The following is a 16,417-nucleotide window of genomic DNA, read 5'->3' as shown; positions in this document are numbered from 1 at the left end:
CCACAATCATTTCTGAAGGCTCTAATACAAGACAATCACATCCTCTTTTTCCTCCAAACTGCTTACCAAAACTATAAAAACAGAAAAACAATTTCTTTAGCAAAGGTTATAAATAAAATATATCAATATAGGAAAAAAAAACAACAAAAAAACCCCGAGATGTTAGCCAAGAAATTCTGATCTTGTCACTTATATTAAGATTTTCTAAAAAAGAAAAAACAAAAAAAAAAAAAACAAGAAATCTTTTTTCTTAATTTTCCAGATATAACAGATCTCAAAACTGTATGAAAATTCTCTTTAAAATTCTGCCGTTAGTCCCTAAAATTAGTTATAAAAAATATCTGTTTAATCTTAAATTTTTAACATCTGTCAATATGTGCTGAACAAAGAAAAAAATAAACCCAATAAAAACCTAGTAACAGTGATAACACAATTAGCCAATGTTTTATAAAAGTAAATTATTATAACCTTTTGGGAGCAGTATTAAGACAACCGATGTTAAAAATATAAAACTTTTAAAAATATTCACACTTGAGTAGTCTCTTGGTATCCAACTGGGATTGATTCCAGAACCCCCAAAGATACAAAAATCTACCAACGCTCAAGTGTCTAACATAAAATGGTGTAGTATTTGTACATCCATATGTACATCCATATACTTTAAATCATCCTGAGATTTTTAATATACCTAATGCAGAGAAAGTGCTACATAAATAGTTGTTATACTTTGTTGTTTAGAAAATAACCGCATGTAAAACAAGTTTATATATGCTTAGTAGAGCTGCAACCATCCATTTTTTTTTTTCCAGGATCAGCAGTTGCTTGAATTAACGGATGAGAAACCCACAGACATGAAGTGCCAACTATACATAAAGATACGTAGTTAGATACAAAGATGACTTATTAAAACAAAGAGCTGCAGTCACAGCTCTTTGGAAAAAGAACTAAAGCTGGATCAATACTAAAAATGTATTTTTATATTCTTAGTCTGAGAAAGATTTCTCAGCATAACAAAAAAGAAAGCAACCACAGAGAAAAAGGTAAGTTTTCATTTTAAAAGATAACCTGAATTTTTTAAATGGAGAATAAAAAGAAAAAACCCTGTCAAATACACCAAGACACAAATGACTTACAGATGAAATATGCATAGTGCACTTAAAACAATGGTACAGCAACCAAAAATATCATATTTGAAAGTTTAGTACCAGTATCAGTGAGCAAAGAAAACATATAAATAGTACTCCAAAAAATAATTAAAGGGGGAAAAAATTAATCATTCAAGCAAAAGACAAAATATCAAAAAAACTAATAAAAAGTAAGTCATTTATAAAGAAAATTATACAACCTTATTGCTCGACTAGAAACAAGGCTTAAAGTAACACAGCACATACCTTTATGGAAAGGCTCAATATTTCAAAATGTCAAAAAGTATAAAGTTCTGTACAAACAATAGTTAATAGTTCTAATCAAAATCCAAACAAAATAACTTTTGAACATAGCCAAAAAATTATTCATGTTTTTTCTTTTCCTTTTTTTTTTTGAGACAGCATCTCACTCTGTGATCACCCAGGCTGCAGTACAGTGGTGCAATCACAGCTGACTTTAGCCTCAATGTCCCTGAGCTCGGGTGATCTTCCCCTATCAGCCCTGAGTAGTTGGGGCTACAGGCATGCACTACCAGGCCCGGCTAATTCTTTAAATTTTTTTGTAGAGATAGGGGTTTTTTTTAAATTTTTTTTGTAGAGATAGGGGTTTTTGTCATGTTGCCTATACTGGTCTTGAATTCCTGGGATCAACCAATCCCCACGCTGGCCTCCCTATGTCCTAGGATTTTATAAAAGTCTGCCACTGCACAGGTCTCACTTGTTTTTTCTTAAGCAGAAGATCTTTACCTTTGCTTCCTGAAATTCTTGTATCAACTAATACATTTAAAAAAGGAAATCTGTAAAAATTTGCTTTCATGCAAGATGGACTAACAGGGACTGGATTTACTCGCCCACCTGAGGACAAAAACAGCAATCAAGACAAAATATATAAAACAATTTCAAGACACCGAAAAGAAGGCAGGACAGGGCTGTAATTCCTGAAAGAGGAAACAAAAAAACCAAGATGATTCCTGCAATATGCCATTTTACCAACTACAGGCAAGTTCTAGGCTGCAATGCAAGAATAGAGAAGCCCAACACAGCCTGAAAATTTTGCTGAGTTGAAAAAAGTGTGGATGAAAAGGGTGTGGATGACAGGGGAAAGATGCTTAGAATTTGCAATGCAGTGTTCCTGAAAAGAGGGAGTAGCAAAGAGCAAGGGACAGAGAGAACAAGATTGTGCACAAGAATATGCATGAGCATGTGTGTGCATATATGCTTTGGAGACAGATCCTTCTGAGTCTCTGAGTGAGTACTGTGGGTATGTGTGAACAAACCTAAGAGTCACAGTGGAAAGACGACATAATACATGGAGCACTGGGTAGGGTCCTCAGAAATGTATTTCCTTAGTAACATAATAAAATAGTACTAAAGTGTTGGACTTGCACCCATACATTTAAAAGATAAACCTCAAAACAATCAAATAGATTCCAGTTAGCTAGACTGTATGTTAGAACAAAATCCAATACCACTTAAAAAGATGCACAAGTTAGAACCCAGTGACATAAAATTGACAATGACATCAATAAAGAAACAATAACAACAAAAACCAGGCAACCAAAGGAACAGGAAAATATAACCCATAACCAAGAGAAAAAACAATCAATAAAAATAGACCGAGAACTATCATAAGCATGGAAATCAACAGACAACAATATTATAACAGCTATTTCTATGTATGTTTCATAATGTTCAAGAAAGCAAAGATAAATATGAACACAACAGACAGTAAAACAGAAGATATAAAAAAGACCTAATGCAATATTCTATCATTCTATCAATTCACATACACAGACACGTAAGGTCTGTTTGTTCCATTTATTAGTAATGTTAAAAATGGTGAGTAGCTTCAGACAGTGTCAACTTGATCCACCATTTATAAAGTTTCCCCTTAATTTTTCATTATTAGTTTTAGCATTTTTTATCAGTATGTAGATTGAAAGTGTTATTAGGGCTATTAAAATATGTATTTGTTCTGATCATTCCTTCTGAATTTATTAGCTGAGGGGGGCACTAATATAAAGAAAAACTCTCAACTATTTGAGTTCCTGGAACTACTGTTTATATACAGTGAATTCACTGTATATAAAGTAAAACCTATTAAAAAAAAGCTTCAGAAATATATTATCAAGACTGAAGAATACAAACTCGATACCCAAAAATCAATTATTTTATTGTGTATTAGCAACAATCAGAAATTTAAAAAATCTTTTGACTCCATTAAAAATAGAAAAATGATGATTTATCAAAATACATACAAGACTTCTACAAAGCAACAAATTTAAAAACTGAAACACTGCTGAGAAAAATTGAAGATAACCTGATTAAAAAGAGATACATCTTGTTTATGGATAAAAATGGCAATTCTCTCCAATGTGTTCTACAGATTCAATACAATCACAATAAAAATCCGAGAGAGTCGTCTTGGAAGACTGACATAATGACCCTAAAATTTACATGGAAATGTAAAGAGTCTAAAATATTAAAACAACTTTGGAAAATAAGAACAAAGTTGAAATATTTATAGTATCAGATTATAGTATAAGTATACTATTAAAGCTAGAGTACTCAAGATAATGTGATATTTAATCAATTTACAGATCAATAAAACAGAATAAAGAGAACAAAAGGAGACCCATACATATATGTTCAACTGATTTTTTGCAAAGGTACCAAAGGAATTAAATGGGGAAAGATAATCTTTCCTATAAATGGAGAATAATCAGAAGAAACAAAGGCAGCGGGGGATGAAGTTCTTAACATAACACCATAAACAAAAATTAATTACAAGTGGATGAGAGCCAGGCATAGTGGTTCACACTTGTAATCCCAGCACTTTGGGAGGCAGAGGCTGGCAGATAGCTTGAGCTCAGGGAGATTGAGACCAGCCTGGCCAACATGGCAAAACCTCGTTTCTACAAAAAAATACAAAAGTTAGACAGGCATGATGGCACACTCCTGAAGTCCCAGTTACTCAGGAGGCTGAGGCAGGAGGATCACTTGTGCATGGGAGGTCCAGGCTGCAGTGAGTCATGAGCATGCCACTGCACTCCAGCCTGGGTGATACAATGAGACTATCTCAAAATAGGGGGGGAAAAAAAAAAAGATTCAGGAATATAAATTTAAAAATTAAAACTGAAATAGAGTAACAATAAAATTTTTGTACATGCCCTATATCAGAAAGCTCCCTTCTGTATGTCTAGTTTGTTCAAATACTTTATTCCAAATGAGTTTTAGATTTTTCTCAGATGTGCTTTTTTTCTATATTTATTGAAAGATTCACATAGTTTTTACCTATTATTTTATTAATACAGTATACTGGATTAATTGACTTATAAATGCCAAACCAATGTTCCATTCCTGGGATAATCTCAACTTGGTCATGATATAAAATACTTTATAAATATATACCAGGATTGTGTTTCCTGTCATTTTGTTAACAATTTCTGCATGTATATTCATGAGGAACAATAATCTGGAATTTTCTTTTTTTGAGATCTTTGCCTAGTATTGGTAGCAGTAGTACTGGACTCATAGAAATGAGCTGAAAGTATTTTCTCTGCCCTTACCCTATACAAACTCTTTTGGAATATATGTAATAATGCTTCTTATGTTTGAAACATTCAGGAGTAAAGTTATTTGGGCCCAGACTTCTCTTTTCACTCAAAGTTTCTGTTTCTTTTTGAGCCTTTTTTGTAATGTATGTCTTTGCAAGATTTGCCCAATTTATTGATATGAAGTTGTTCACAAAATTTCTTTGAGTGCCAAGCATGGTGTCTCACGCTTATAATCCCAGCACTTTGGGAGGCTGAGGCAGGTGCATCACCTGATATCAGGAGGTAGAGACCAGCATGGCCAACATGGTGAAACCACGTCTCTACTAAAAATACTAAAATTAGCTGGGCATGGAGGTGTGCACCTGTAATGTCAGGTACTCCGGAGGCTGAGGCAGAAGAATCGCTTGAACCTAGGAGGCATAGTTTGCAGTGAGCCAAGATCATGTCATTTCACTCCAGCCTGGGTGACAAGAACAAAACTTTGTCTCCAAAAAAAAAAAAAAATCCTTTTTAAAATTTAAATATCATTAGAATGGTAATGTCCCCTCTTTTATGTCTGATTTTGGAAATGAAATAATCTTTTTTTATGGTTACTCTAACTCATCTATCAACTTTTGTTAACCTTTTGAAAGAACTAACTTTTTGTTTCATTGATGTTTATTACTTTTGTGGGTTTTAATTTCACTGATGTCCTCTGGAACCTTCCTTCTGCTTGCTTTTGAGTATACTCTGTTCTTTCCATCCTTAAGATGAAAACTCAGTGTAACTGAATCAAGATCATTCTTTTCTCAAAAATATGATCTAAATATCCCTGTAAGGACTGCTTTAGTTGTATCCCATAAATTTGTATGTGTGTTCACTTCCATTGAGTTCAAATCTTTTCTAATTTCTCTCATGAAGTCTCCCTTGGTTTGTTGTTAACTTACAAATTTGTTATCTAAATTCTCGTATTTCTTTCTGATACTGATTTATAACTTAATTCCATTGTAGTCAGTGGACAAACTTCAAATTATTTCATTAAGTTTATTTAGACTTGTGTTATGGTCCTAGATTATATGCCCTATCCTGCAGAATGACCCATAAAATCTTGAAAAAAAATTATGTATCAGATCAAAGTGGTTCGTAGTACTTTTCAAGCTCTACCTTTACTAATTTTCAGTCTAGCGGTTCTATTATTGAAAGACTTTTGAAATCACAGGCTCTAACTATTCAACTACTAATCCTTTCAATCTGTCCATTTTTCCTTATTTTGAAGCTCTATTAAATATGCAATAAAAATTGCTACATATTGCCAATGTATTAATCCTTTTAACATTATGAAATTTTGCTCCTAGTGTCTAGTAATGTATCTTGTCTTAAAATCTATTTCACCTCACATTCTAGTTCTCTCATGAATATAGCTTGCCTGGCACATCTCTCCTTTTCAACTTATTTGTGCTTTAAAGCTAAAGTATGTTTCCTATAGACAGTATATGATGGGATCTTGAATTGTCATAGAACCTGATTATCTCTTTTAATTGGAATGTTTAGACCATGCACATGTAATGAAATTACTGATTTGTCTGGATTTTGTGTACTATTTTCTTTTTTTTTTTTTTTTTTTTTGAGATGGAGTCTTGCTCTGTCACCAGGCTAGAGTACAGTTGCACAATCTCAGCTCACTGCAACCTCTGACTCCCAGGTTCAAGAGACTCTCCTGTCTCAGCCTCCCAAGGAGCTGGGACTACAGGTGCATGCCACCATGTCTGGCTAATTTTTTTGTATTTTCAGTAGAGATGGGATTTTACCATGTTAGCCAGGCTTTGATCTCCTGACCTCATGATCCACCCGCCACAGCCTCCCAAAGTGCAGGGATTACAGGCGTGAGCCACCGCGCCCAGCCCATTTTCCTATTTTTTAAAAGTCTCGTCTTTTCTCTTCCTCTTTTCTTCCTGTTCTACCATCGTTTCTGTCAAACCAGTATTTTTGTTTAGTGTCCACTTTTAATTCCTTTGTTGATTTTTTTTAAATGCTATTTTTTTTTTTTAAGAGATAGGATCTCGTTCTGTTGCCAAGTTGAAGTGTCATGATCATAGCTCATTGCAGCCTTAAACTTCTGGGCACAAGCCATCCTCTCCCCTCAGCCTCTTGCACAGCTGGGACTACGGATGTGCATCACCACGTTTTTTGTAGAGACAAGGGTCTCCCTATGTTGACAAGCAGATCTCAAACTCCTGGCCTCAAGTGATCCTCTCGCCTTGGCCTCTCTCAAAGCACTGGTATTAAAGGCATAAGCCACTGTACCTGGCTGATTTTTGTTATATTCTTGATGGTTAATGTGTGGCATTGCAATATACTTCAGAAACAAGGAAACATGGTCCACCCTCACCACTTCCAATCAACAACATACTGTAGACTCTTGCCAGTACAATAAGGCAAGAAAACCCATTAAAGGCATATAGACTGGAAAGAAAGAAATGAAACTATCTTTATCATAGGAGAGTGATCCCGTATATAAGAAATTCTAAGGAAGCTACAAATATAAACTACTAAATTTAATAAAAGATTTTGTCAAGGTGACAGGATATAAGATCAATATGCAAAAACCAATTTTATTTCTATATACGAGCAATGAATAAAATGAAAATGAAATTAAGACACAATTCCATTCATAATCACATTAAGAATAATAAAATATTTAAAAATGATTTAACAGGGCACTGCAGTTCAGGCCAGTTGTTCTGGCACTTGAGGAGGCAAGGCTATATGTTTGGGCCAGCCTGGGGAACATAAGAAAAAAAAGAAAATGATTTAACAAAAGTGTAAGACTTGTACACTGAAAAATACAAAATATTGCTGAGAGAAGTAAAAAGATAAATATATGCAGAAGAAACCCATGTTCATAGGCTGGAAGACACAATATCGTTAGGACTGCAATTATCCCCAAATTAGCCCATACATTCAAATTATTTCTTATCAAAACCCCAACAGACTTTACCGTATAAATTGACAAACAGATCCTTAAATGTATACGGAAATACAAAAACCTAAAATAGCCAATACCATTATAAAAATGAACAAAGTTGTAAGACTTACTGGATTTGAAAAGTTACAATAAAGCTAAAATAATCAAGACACTCAGGATTGGTTCCAAGACATAAAAATAGTTAAATGAGACAGAACAAATGGTCCAGAAAACAAACACATACATTTATGGCTAACTGATTTTGAACAAAGGTACCAACGCAATTCAATGGAGAGAAAACAGCCTTTTCAATAAACCATGCTGGGTAAAATGAATATGCAAATATCCATATGCAAAAATATAAATACAAACAAAACAAAAAATTATCTTACAATGGATCACAACCCAAAATGTAAGAACTAAAAAAAAAAAAAAGTCTAGAAAAAACATAAGATTAAGTAATTGAGGTTGATTTAGTTGAAGATTTCTTAGCGATGACACCAAAAGCTCTACTCTCAAAAATAAATCTTAAAATAGGTATCATCAATGCTAAAGTTTCGTGCTTCAAAAGACACTATTAAGGAGCCACAAACAGGCCAGGTGCAGTGGCTCATGCCTGTAATCCCAGCACTTTGAGAGGCTGAGGTGGGTGAATCACAAGGTCAGGAGTTTGAGACCAGCCTGGCCAAGATGGTGAAAACCCATCTCTACCAAAAATACAAAAAACTTAGCTGGGTGCAGTGGCGGGCTCTTGTAATCCCAGGTATTCGGGAAGCTGAGGCAGAAGAATCGCCTGAACCCCGGAGGCAGAGGTTGCACTGAGCCAAGATCATGCCACTGCATTCTAGCCTAGGCAACAGAACAAGGTTCCGACTCAAAAAGATAAGAAGCAGCCACAGGCTGGCTGGGTGCAGTAGCACACACCTGTAATCTCAGCACTTTGGGAGGCTGAGGCAAGCACATCACTTGACATCAGGAGGTGAGACCAGCCAGGTCAATGTGGTGAAACTCCGTCTCTACTAAAAATACAAAAATTAGCTGGCTGTGGTAGTAAGCGCCTGTAATGCCAGCTACTTGGGAGGCTGAAGCCAGACAACTGCTTGAACCCAGGAGGCAGAGGCTGCAGTGAGCCAAGATTGCACTGCACTGCAGCATGGTCAGCAGAGAGAGACTCCATTTCAAAAAAAGAAGCCACATATTGAGAGAAAATACATGCAAATCATATATATCATATAGAACTTGGATCCAAAATATATACATTCCTACGACTTGATAAGACAGCACAATTTAACAATGGAGAAAAAAATCTGAACAGATACTTCACCAGAGAAGATACAGGAATATCTAGTAAGCACATAAAAAGTTCTCCTGACACCAAGATGGCCAAGAGAAGCCAGCACCGGAATGCAGCTCCCAGAGAATGAGACGCAGAGGGCTCGAGGACTTCACGGTTCCAAACGAGGTGCTGGGTTCTTTTCTATGGAACTGACAGGGCACTGAAATTGGGCCCAGGGAAGGAGCCCCAAGGCGAGAGCCGCCGGGGGTGGGGAGGGGGCACATGGCGGGGGTGCAAATCAAGATGGGAGCAGCAGGTCCCCATCTGAAACGTGAAGCTGGCTCGGAGGGTTGGGGGACTTCACCCCCTTGGTGCTCCGTTTCAGATCCTGTGCTTGCCTCATCCCTCCTGCAACCCTCGATCCACGAGAGCCCTGCCAGACGGTGGGGCGCGGTGAGTAGCTGATACAAATCTGAGCAGCAGCTACCGCTGGGCTCGGCAAGTTGTCGCAGGGACCTGGGCTGGAGTTTGGACTTACGCCCGTCCCACAGAGGGAGGCAGAGTTGAAAGCAGGGCAACAAGTCATAAGGCCGGCAGACCTCACCCCCACAGAACTCAAACTGAAGCGCTTGCTAGAGAGCTTGGCAGCAAATACACCAGCTTGACCCCAACCAGGAAGATTGAGCTCTGGGAGAGACGCCATGGGGAAGGCACGGCCAATCTCACCTGCAAATAAACTCAAGTTAGGACCACCCAACCAACAACCTGACTGAGCCCAAGAGAGCCCAGCAACGCCCTCTACAGGCCAAAAAACATACAGCTCCAACCTCAACAGAAAAAAAAGTCCACTCCTGAAATCACCAACTTCAAAGATTAAAGGGAGCTACATCCATAAAGATGGCGGGGAAAAAAAAACAGAGCAAAAAGGAAGAAACCACCAAAGAACAGAACACCTCTTTTCCTCCCAGAGATCACAACTCCTCACCATCAAGGGAACAAAATGAGACAGAGAATGAATCTGACGAATTGATAGAAGCAGGCTTCAGAAGGTGGGTAATAACAAACTTCTCTTCAGTTAAAAGACCATGTTCTAACCCAATGCAAAGAAACTAAGAACCTAGAAAAAAGGTTAGACAAAATGCTAACTAGAATAACCAGCTTAGAGAAGAACATAAACAACTTGATGGAGCTGAAAACCACAGCACAAGAACTTTGTGAGGCATACACAAGTTTCAACAGCCGAATCAATCAAGCAGAAAAAAGGATATCAGAGATAGAAGACCAAATCAATCAAATAAAATGAGAAGGCAAGATTAGAGAAAAAAGAGTGAAAAGAAATGAACAAAGCCTCCAAGAACTATGGGTTTTTGTGAAAAAACCTAATCTACGCTAGATCGGCGTACCTGAATGTGATGGGGAGAATGAATCGAAGTTAGAGAACACTCTTCAAGATATTATCCAAGAGAACTTTCCCAACCTAACAAGACAGGCCAACATTCAAATCCAGGAAACACAGAGACCACCACAAAAATATTCCTCAAGAAGGGCAACCCCAAGGCACAGAGTTGTCAGATTCACCAGGGTTGAAATGAAGGAAAAAATCCTAAGGGCGGCCAGAGAGAAAGGTCGAGTCACCCACAAAGGAAAGCCCATCAGACTCACAGCGGATCTCTTGGCAGAAACCCTGCAAGCTAGAAGGGAGCGGAGGCCAATATTCAACTCCTTAAAGAAAAGAACTTTCAACCCAGAATTTCGTATCTGGCCAAACTAAGCTTCATAAGTGAAGAAGAAATAAAATCCTTAACAGACAAGCAATTGTGGAGGGATTTTGTCGCTACAAGACCTGCCTTACAGGAGCTGCTGAAGGAAGTACTAAACAGTGAAAGGAATAACCAGTACCAGCCACTGCAAAAATGTACCAAATGGTAAAGAGCAACGATGCAATAAAGGAGCCATGTCAATTAACGGGCAAAACAACCAGCCAGCAACAAAATGGCAGGATCAAATTCAAACATAACAATATTAACATTAAATGTAAATGGGCTAAAAGCCCCAAACAAAAGACACAGACTGGCAAACTGGATAAAAAGTCAAGACCCATCAGTGTGCTGTATTCAGGAGACTTATTCATCTCACATGCAAAGAACTCATATAGACTCAAAATAAAGGGATGGAAGAAGATTTACCATGCAAATGGAGAGAAAAAAAAAAAAAAAAAAAGCAGGGGTAGCAATCCAAGTCTCTGATAAAACAGACTTTAAGCCAACAAAGATCAAAAGAGACAAAGAAGGGCATTATATAACGGCAAAAGGATTAATGCAACAAGAAGAGCTAACTATCCTAAATATTTATGCACCCAATGCAGGAGCACTCAGATACATAAAGCAAGTTCTTCATGACGTACAAAGAGACTTAAGACTCCCACACAATAATAGTGGGAGACTTTAACACTCCACTGACAATACTGGACAGATCAACGAGACAGAAAGTCAACAGGATATCCAGGACTTGAATGCAGATCTGGACCAAGCGGACCTAATAGACATTTACAGGACACTCCTCCCCAAATCCACAGAAAACACATTCTTCTCAGCACCACATTGCACTTACTCCAAAACTGACCATATAATTGGAAGTAAATCACTCCTCAGCAAATGCAAAAGAACAGAAGTCATAACAGCCTCTCAGACCACAGCACAATCAAACTAGAACTCAGGATTAAGAAAAGCACTCAAAACCACACAATCACATGGAAACCGAACAACTTACTCCTGAATGACCAATGGATAAACAATGAAATGAAGGCAGAAATAAAAATGTTCTTTGAAACCAACGAGAATGAAGACACAACGTACCAAATCCTATGGGACACATTTAAAGCAGCATCTAGAGGGAAATTTATAGCAATAAATGCCCACATGGGAAACAAGGAAAGATCGAAAATCAACACCCTATCGTCAAAATTGAAAGAGCTAGAGGAGCAAGATCAAAAAAACTCAAAAGCAAGTAGAAGACAAGAAATAACTAAAATCAGAGCAGAAATGAAGGAGACAAGGACACAAAAAACCCTTCAAAAAAAAAAAATCAATAAATCCAGGAGCTGTTGTTTTTTTTTTAAAGATCAACAAAATAAACCACTAGCTAGACTAATAAAAAAGAGAGAAGAATCAAATAGATGCAGTAAAAAACGATAAAGGGGAGATCACCATCAATTCCTTGTAAATACAAACTACCATCAGAGATTACTACAAACAACTCTATGCACATAAACCAGTAAACCTGGAAGAAATGGATAAATTTCTGGACACCTGCACACTCCCAAGACTAAGCCAAGAAAAAGCTGAAACCCTGAACAGACCAGTAACAAGGTCTGAAGTTGAGGCAGCAATTAACCTACCGACAAAAAAAAGTCCAGGTCCAGACGGGTTCACAGCTGAATTCTACCAGACATACAGAGAGGAGCTGGTACCACTCCTGTTGAAACTATTCCAAACAATACAAAAAGAGGGAATCTTGCCTAACTCTTTCTATGAGACCAACATCATTCTGATACCAAAATCTGGCAAAGACACAACTAAAAAAGAAAACTACAGGCCAATATCCATGATGAACACTGACACAAAAATCTTCAATAAAATACTGGCAAACCGAATCCAACAGCACATCAAAAAGCTTATCCACCATGATCAAGTAGGCTTCATACCAGGGATGCAAGGCTGGTTCAACATATGCAAATCTATAAACATAATTCACCACATAAACAGAACCTAAGACAAAAACCACATGATGAGCTATCTCAATAGATGCAAAGAAGACCTTTGACAAAATTCAACAGCCAAAAACTCTCAGTAAACTAGGTATTGATGGAATGTATCTCAAAACAATAAAAGCTATTTACAGCAAACCCACAGCCAATATCATACTGAATGGGCAAAAATTAGAAGTATTCCCTTTAAAAAGTGGCACTAGACAAGGATGCCCTCTCTCACCACTCCTATTCAATATAGTATTGGAAGTTCTAGCCAGAGCAATTAGGCAAGAAATAAACGGCATTCAATTAGGAAAAGAAGAAGTCAAACTGTCCCTATTTGCAGATGACATGACTGTATATTTAGAAGAACCCATCGTCTCTGCCCAAAACCTCCTTAAGCTGATAAGCATAAGCAAACTCCCATTTACAACTGCTACAAAGAGAATAAAACACCTAGGAATACAACTAGGAATAACAATCCTATACACCAATAATAGATAGGGAGAAAATATTTGCAAATCACATCCCTGTTGAAGGACTTGTATACAGCATACAAGAACTTTTGAAGCGCATACAAGAACGTTTGAAGCACATACAGAACTTTTGAAGCACAAAGTAAGAATTTTATTCTCAAAGACTCAAAGAGACACTTCATAAAAGATACACAAATGACAGGCACATGAAAAGATGCTCACCATCATCAGTCTTCAGAGAAATGCAAATTTAAACCACAATAAGCTATTACCACACACCAACATGTAAACATGTAACTTACTAGAGGTTACAGTGAGCTATGATCACGCCACTGTACTTGTCTGGGTGACAGAGCAAGACCCCATCTCAAAAACAAAAAAGTAACTTAAATAAACGGACTATACTCCAAGTGTTAGTGAGAATGTGATTTGGAACAACTGGAACTCTCATATACTGCCAGTGAGAATGTAAAACGATACGACTTTGGAATAAGGCATTTTCTTAAAGGTTAAACATACACCTACCATATAACCTAGTATTGCTAGGTATTTATTCAAAATATATGAAAGTATGTATTCACTTAAACACAATCTAGCCATTCCAATTCTACATATTATGCAGAGATTAAAGTATATGACCATATACCTTGTACACAAATGTCCATAGCAACATTCTTTGCAAAACAGTCAACAGGCAACAATAGTCCATCAGCAGCTGAATGCTAAAGAAATAATGGTACATCCATGTAAACTAACAATAAAATCCTAAACCCCAGTAGACTAAATGGACCCCCTCTTGGCCAAGGGGACCCACAGAAACCTTGGAAACTGAGTTCTCAGCCATGATGGGAAGGGAGGTCAGACATGCCTTGTTATATCCCCTCCATTTTGGAGTTTAGACATAACTAATGAGCATTGTTTCTTAAAACAGAGATCGTAAGACTGACAAAACAGACCCTTGTGGCAGTAAGATGCCAAATTATAAATATGACATAAGGTCATACATGGCAAGGATTAAGTCACACCTGCAGACCAATAATCTCACTAAATACCTCATTCTGGCCGGGCTCAGTGGCTCAAGCCTGTAATCCCAGCACTTTGGGAGGCCGAGGTGGGTGGATCACGAGGTCAAGAGATCAAGACCATCCTGGTCAACATGGTGAAACCCCATCTCTACTAAAAATACAAAAAAATTAGCTGGGCATGGTGGCGCGTGCCTGTAATCCCAGCTACTCAGGAGGCTGAGGCAGGAGAATTGCCTGAACCCAGGAGGCAGAGGTTGCAGTGAGCCGAGATCGCGCCATTGCACTCCAGCCTGGGTAACAAGAGCGAAACTCCGTCTCAAAAAAACAACAACAACAACAACAAAAAAAACAAAAAACAAAAACAAACAAACAAACAAAAAAACACCGCATTTTATTATAACTGACTCTGACACAGCATCCTTAACTTAAAACATTCCTTTCTGCTGATTCCAAGTTTTAGACAGAGCCTTACTCCTTTAACCAATTACAAATTAAAGAATCTCCGGATCCACGTATAATCTATAAGCCCCTGCCTTTTTGGGTCAAACTAACTGCGTGTCTTCCACATATTGATTTGTGTTTTTGCCTCTTAACTCCTACCTCCCTGAAAAGTATACAACCAAACTATAATCCAACCACTTTGGGGCCACTTACTCAAGGCTTCTTTGGTTTGCGTTTTCCCCTGGCCATGGTTATTCATATTGGGTCAGAATAAACCTTTTAAAAATACAGAGTTTGGTTTTCCTGTTAACATCCATGAGAGAATACTGCAGTAAGAAGAAACAAAATATTGATACACCTAACATGAATAAATCTCAATATAATTTTACCAAGTGCAAGAAGCTGAATGAGAAACAAAAATTTTAGAACATGTCAACTAATCTACATTGATAAAAAATGAGTAACTGCCTGGGGACCAAGGAACAGATCAGCTAACTATGAGAGGGAAAGTTTACAAAGCAGCATGAGGAAACTTTTTCAGGTGATAGAATTTATTATCTTTGTTAATACTGGTGGTTTTATAGATGTTTATATATGCCAAATCTTATCAAACTGTATACTGTAAATCGTACGGTTTAGTGTATGTCAGTTATACTTCAACAAAGTTTTAAAAATAAATAAAACAAAAATTCAAGCCAAATTAATGGGATAAAATGTTACCAGACAGCTTGCATCCTGGATACAGAAAGATTCTTACCAGACAAAAGATTCTTACCAGATAAAATGGTTACCAGACAGCTTGCATCCTGGATACAGAAATAATAATAAAATTGCCTTTGCAAAAGTTATAATAATGAGAAAATTATGACAGTGAAAGAGATCTGCTCTAACCAATCTTCATCTTTCCTTTAACCTCTAAACCAGGCGTCCCCAAACTACGGCCCACAGGCCACATGCGGCCCCCTGAGGCCATTTATCCGGCCCCCCGCCGCACTTCAGGAAGGGGCACCTCTTTCATTGGTGGTCAGTGAGAGGAGCACAGTATGTGGCGGCCCTCCAATGGTCTGAGGGACAGTGAACTGGCCCCCTGTGTAAAAAGTTTGGGGACGCCTGCTCTAAACTGCCCTCAATCATTCCTGGGCTTCTGCCACCCTATCTTTGGGAGACATTTATAGTTTAAATGATAACAGCCCTTCCCCAAAACTGAACTGCCTTTGTAAAGCTAATGAAAGAAAGACCACCAGGTTATAAGGACAAGGAGCCTGAATTCTGCTAAGATGCAGACATAAATGATTACCACTCATCATTCCAAAAGTCACAAGATTTGCAACATCCTCAATTAATCCTACAGGTAACAGTGCTATTGTAGAATCTGAGATTGGCCTTTTGAGACGTCTTTTCGGGTTTTTAGCATTTCTGATGATTCATCAGTGGCCACGAGGACCCACAGACCCGCACCGCTGCTGACCAGCCCTGTGGCTCCACCCAGAACCCAGACTCCCTGGCCCACCAAACTATCCTTAAAAAATCCTAACCTCCAAATTTTGGGAGAGATTAATTTCAGTAATAAATCCATCTCCCATATGGCATGGCCAGCCTTGTGTCAATTAAACTCTTTATTACAATGCCATAGTCTCAGTGAATTGATTTTGTCTGTACAGTGGGCAGGAAGAATCCACTGGGCAGTTAACCATAATAAACAACAGGAATTTACAACAGGCACACACACAAAACTTAAAACAGATACTTCATTAAAGAAAAAACAGAAAGCAATGGCCAATAAGCATAAGGAAAAGTGTTCAATA

The 16,417-nt window shown here is 37.7% G+C and overlaps 1 protein-coding gene across 15 annotated transcripts in view; it reads right to left on the bottom strand.

Annotated features, from left to right (window-relative positions):
- The window catches only part of RAPGEF6 (Rap guanine nucleotide exchange factor 6), a 246,205-nt gene that overhangs the window by 173,758 nt on the left and 56,030 nt on the right, over positions 1 to 16,417 (bottom strand). For 13 of the 15 annotated variants that reach the window (XM_074381725.1, XM_074381732.1, XM_074381717.1 and 10 more), the window contains one exon: positions 2 to 71. The exons of the other annotated variants lie outside the window; for them this stretch is intronic. In XM_074381725.1, the coding sequence (XP_074237826.1) occupies positions 2 to 71 (70 nt within the window). The remainder of the gene's footprint in view (position 1; positions 72 to 16,417) is intronic. 15 annotated transcript variants of the gene reach the window in all.

Source organism: Saimiri boliviensis, chromosome 1 (assembly GCF_048565385.1).
Source record: "Saimiri boliviensis isolate mSaiBol1 chromosome 1, mSaiBol1.pri, whole genome shotgun sequence".
Lineage (NCBI taxonomy): Eukaryota > Metazoa > Chordata > Mammalia > Primates > Cebidae > Saimiri > Saimiri boliviensis.
The sequence above is the reverse complement of the archived record's forward strand: the minus strand, read 5'-3'. Positions and strand labels throughout refer to the sequence as shown.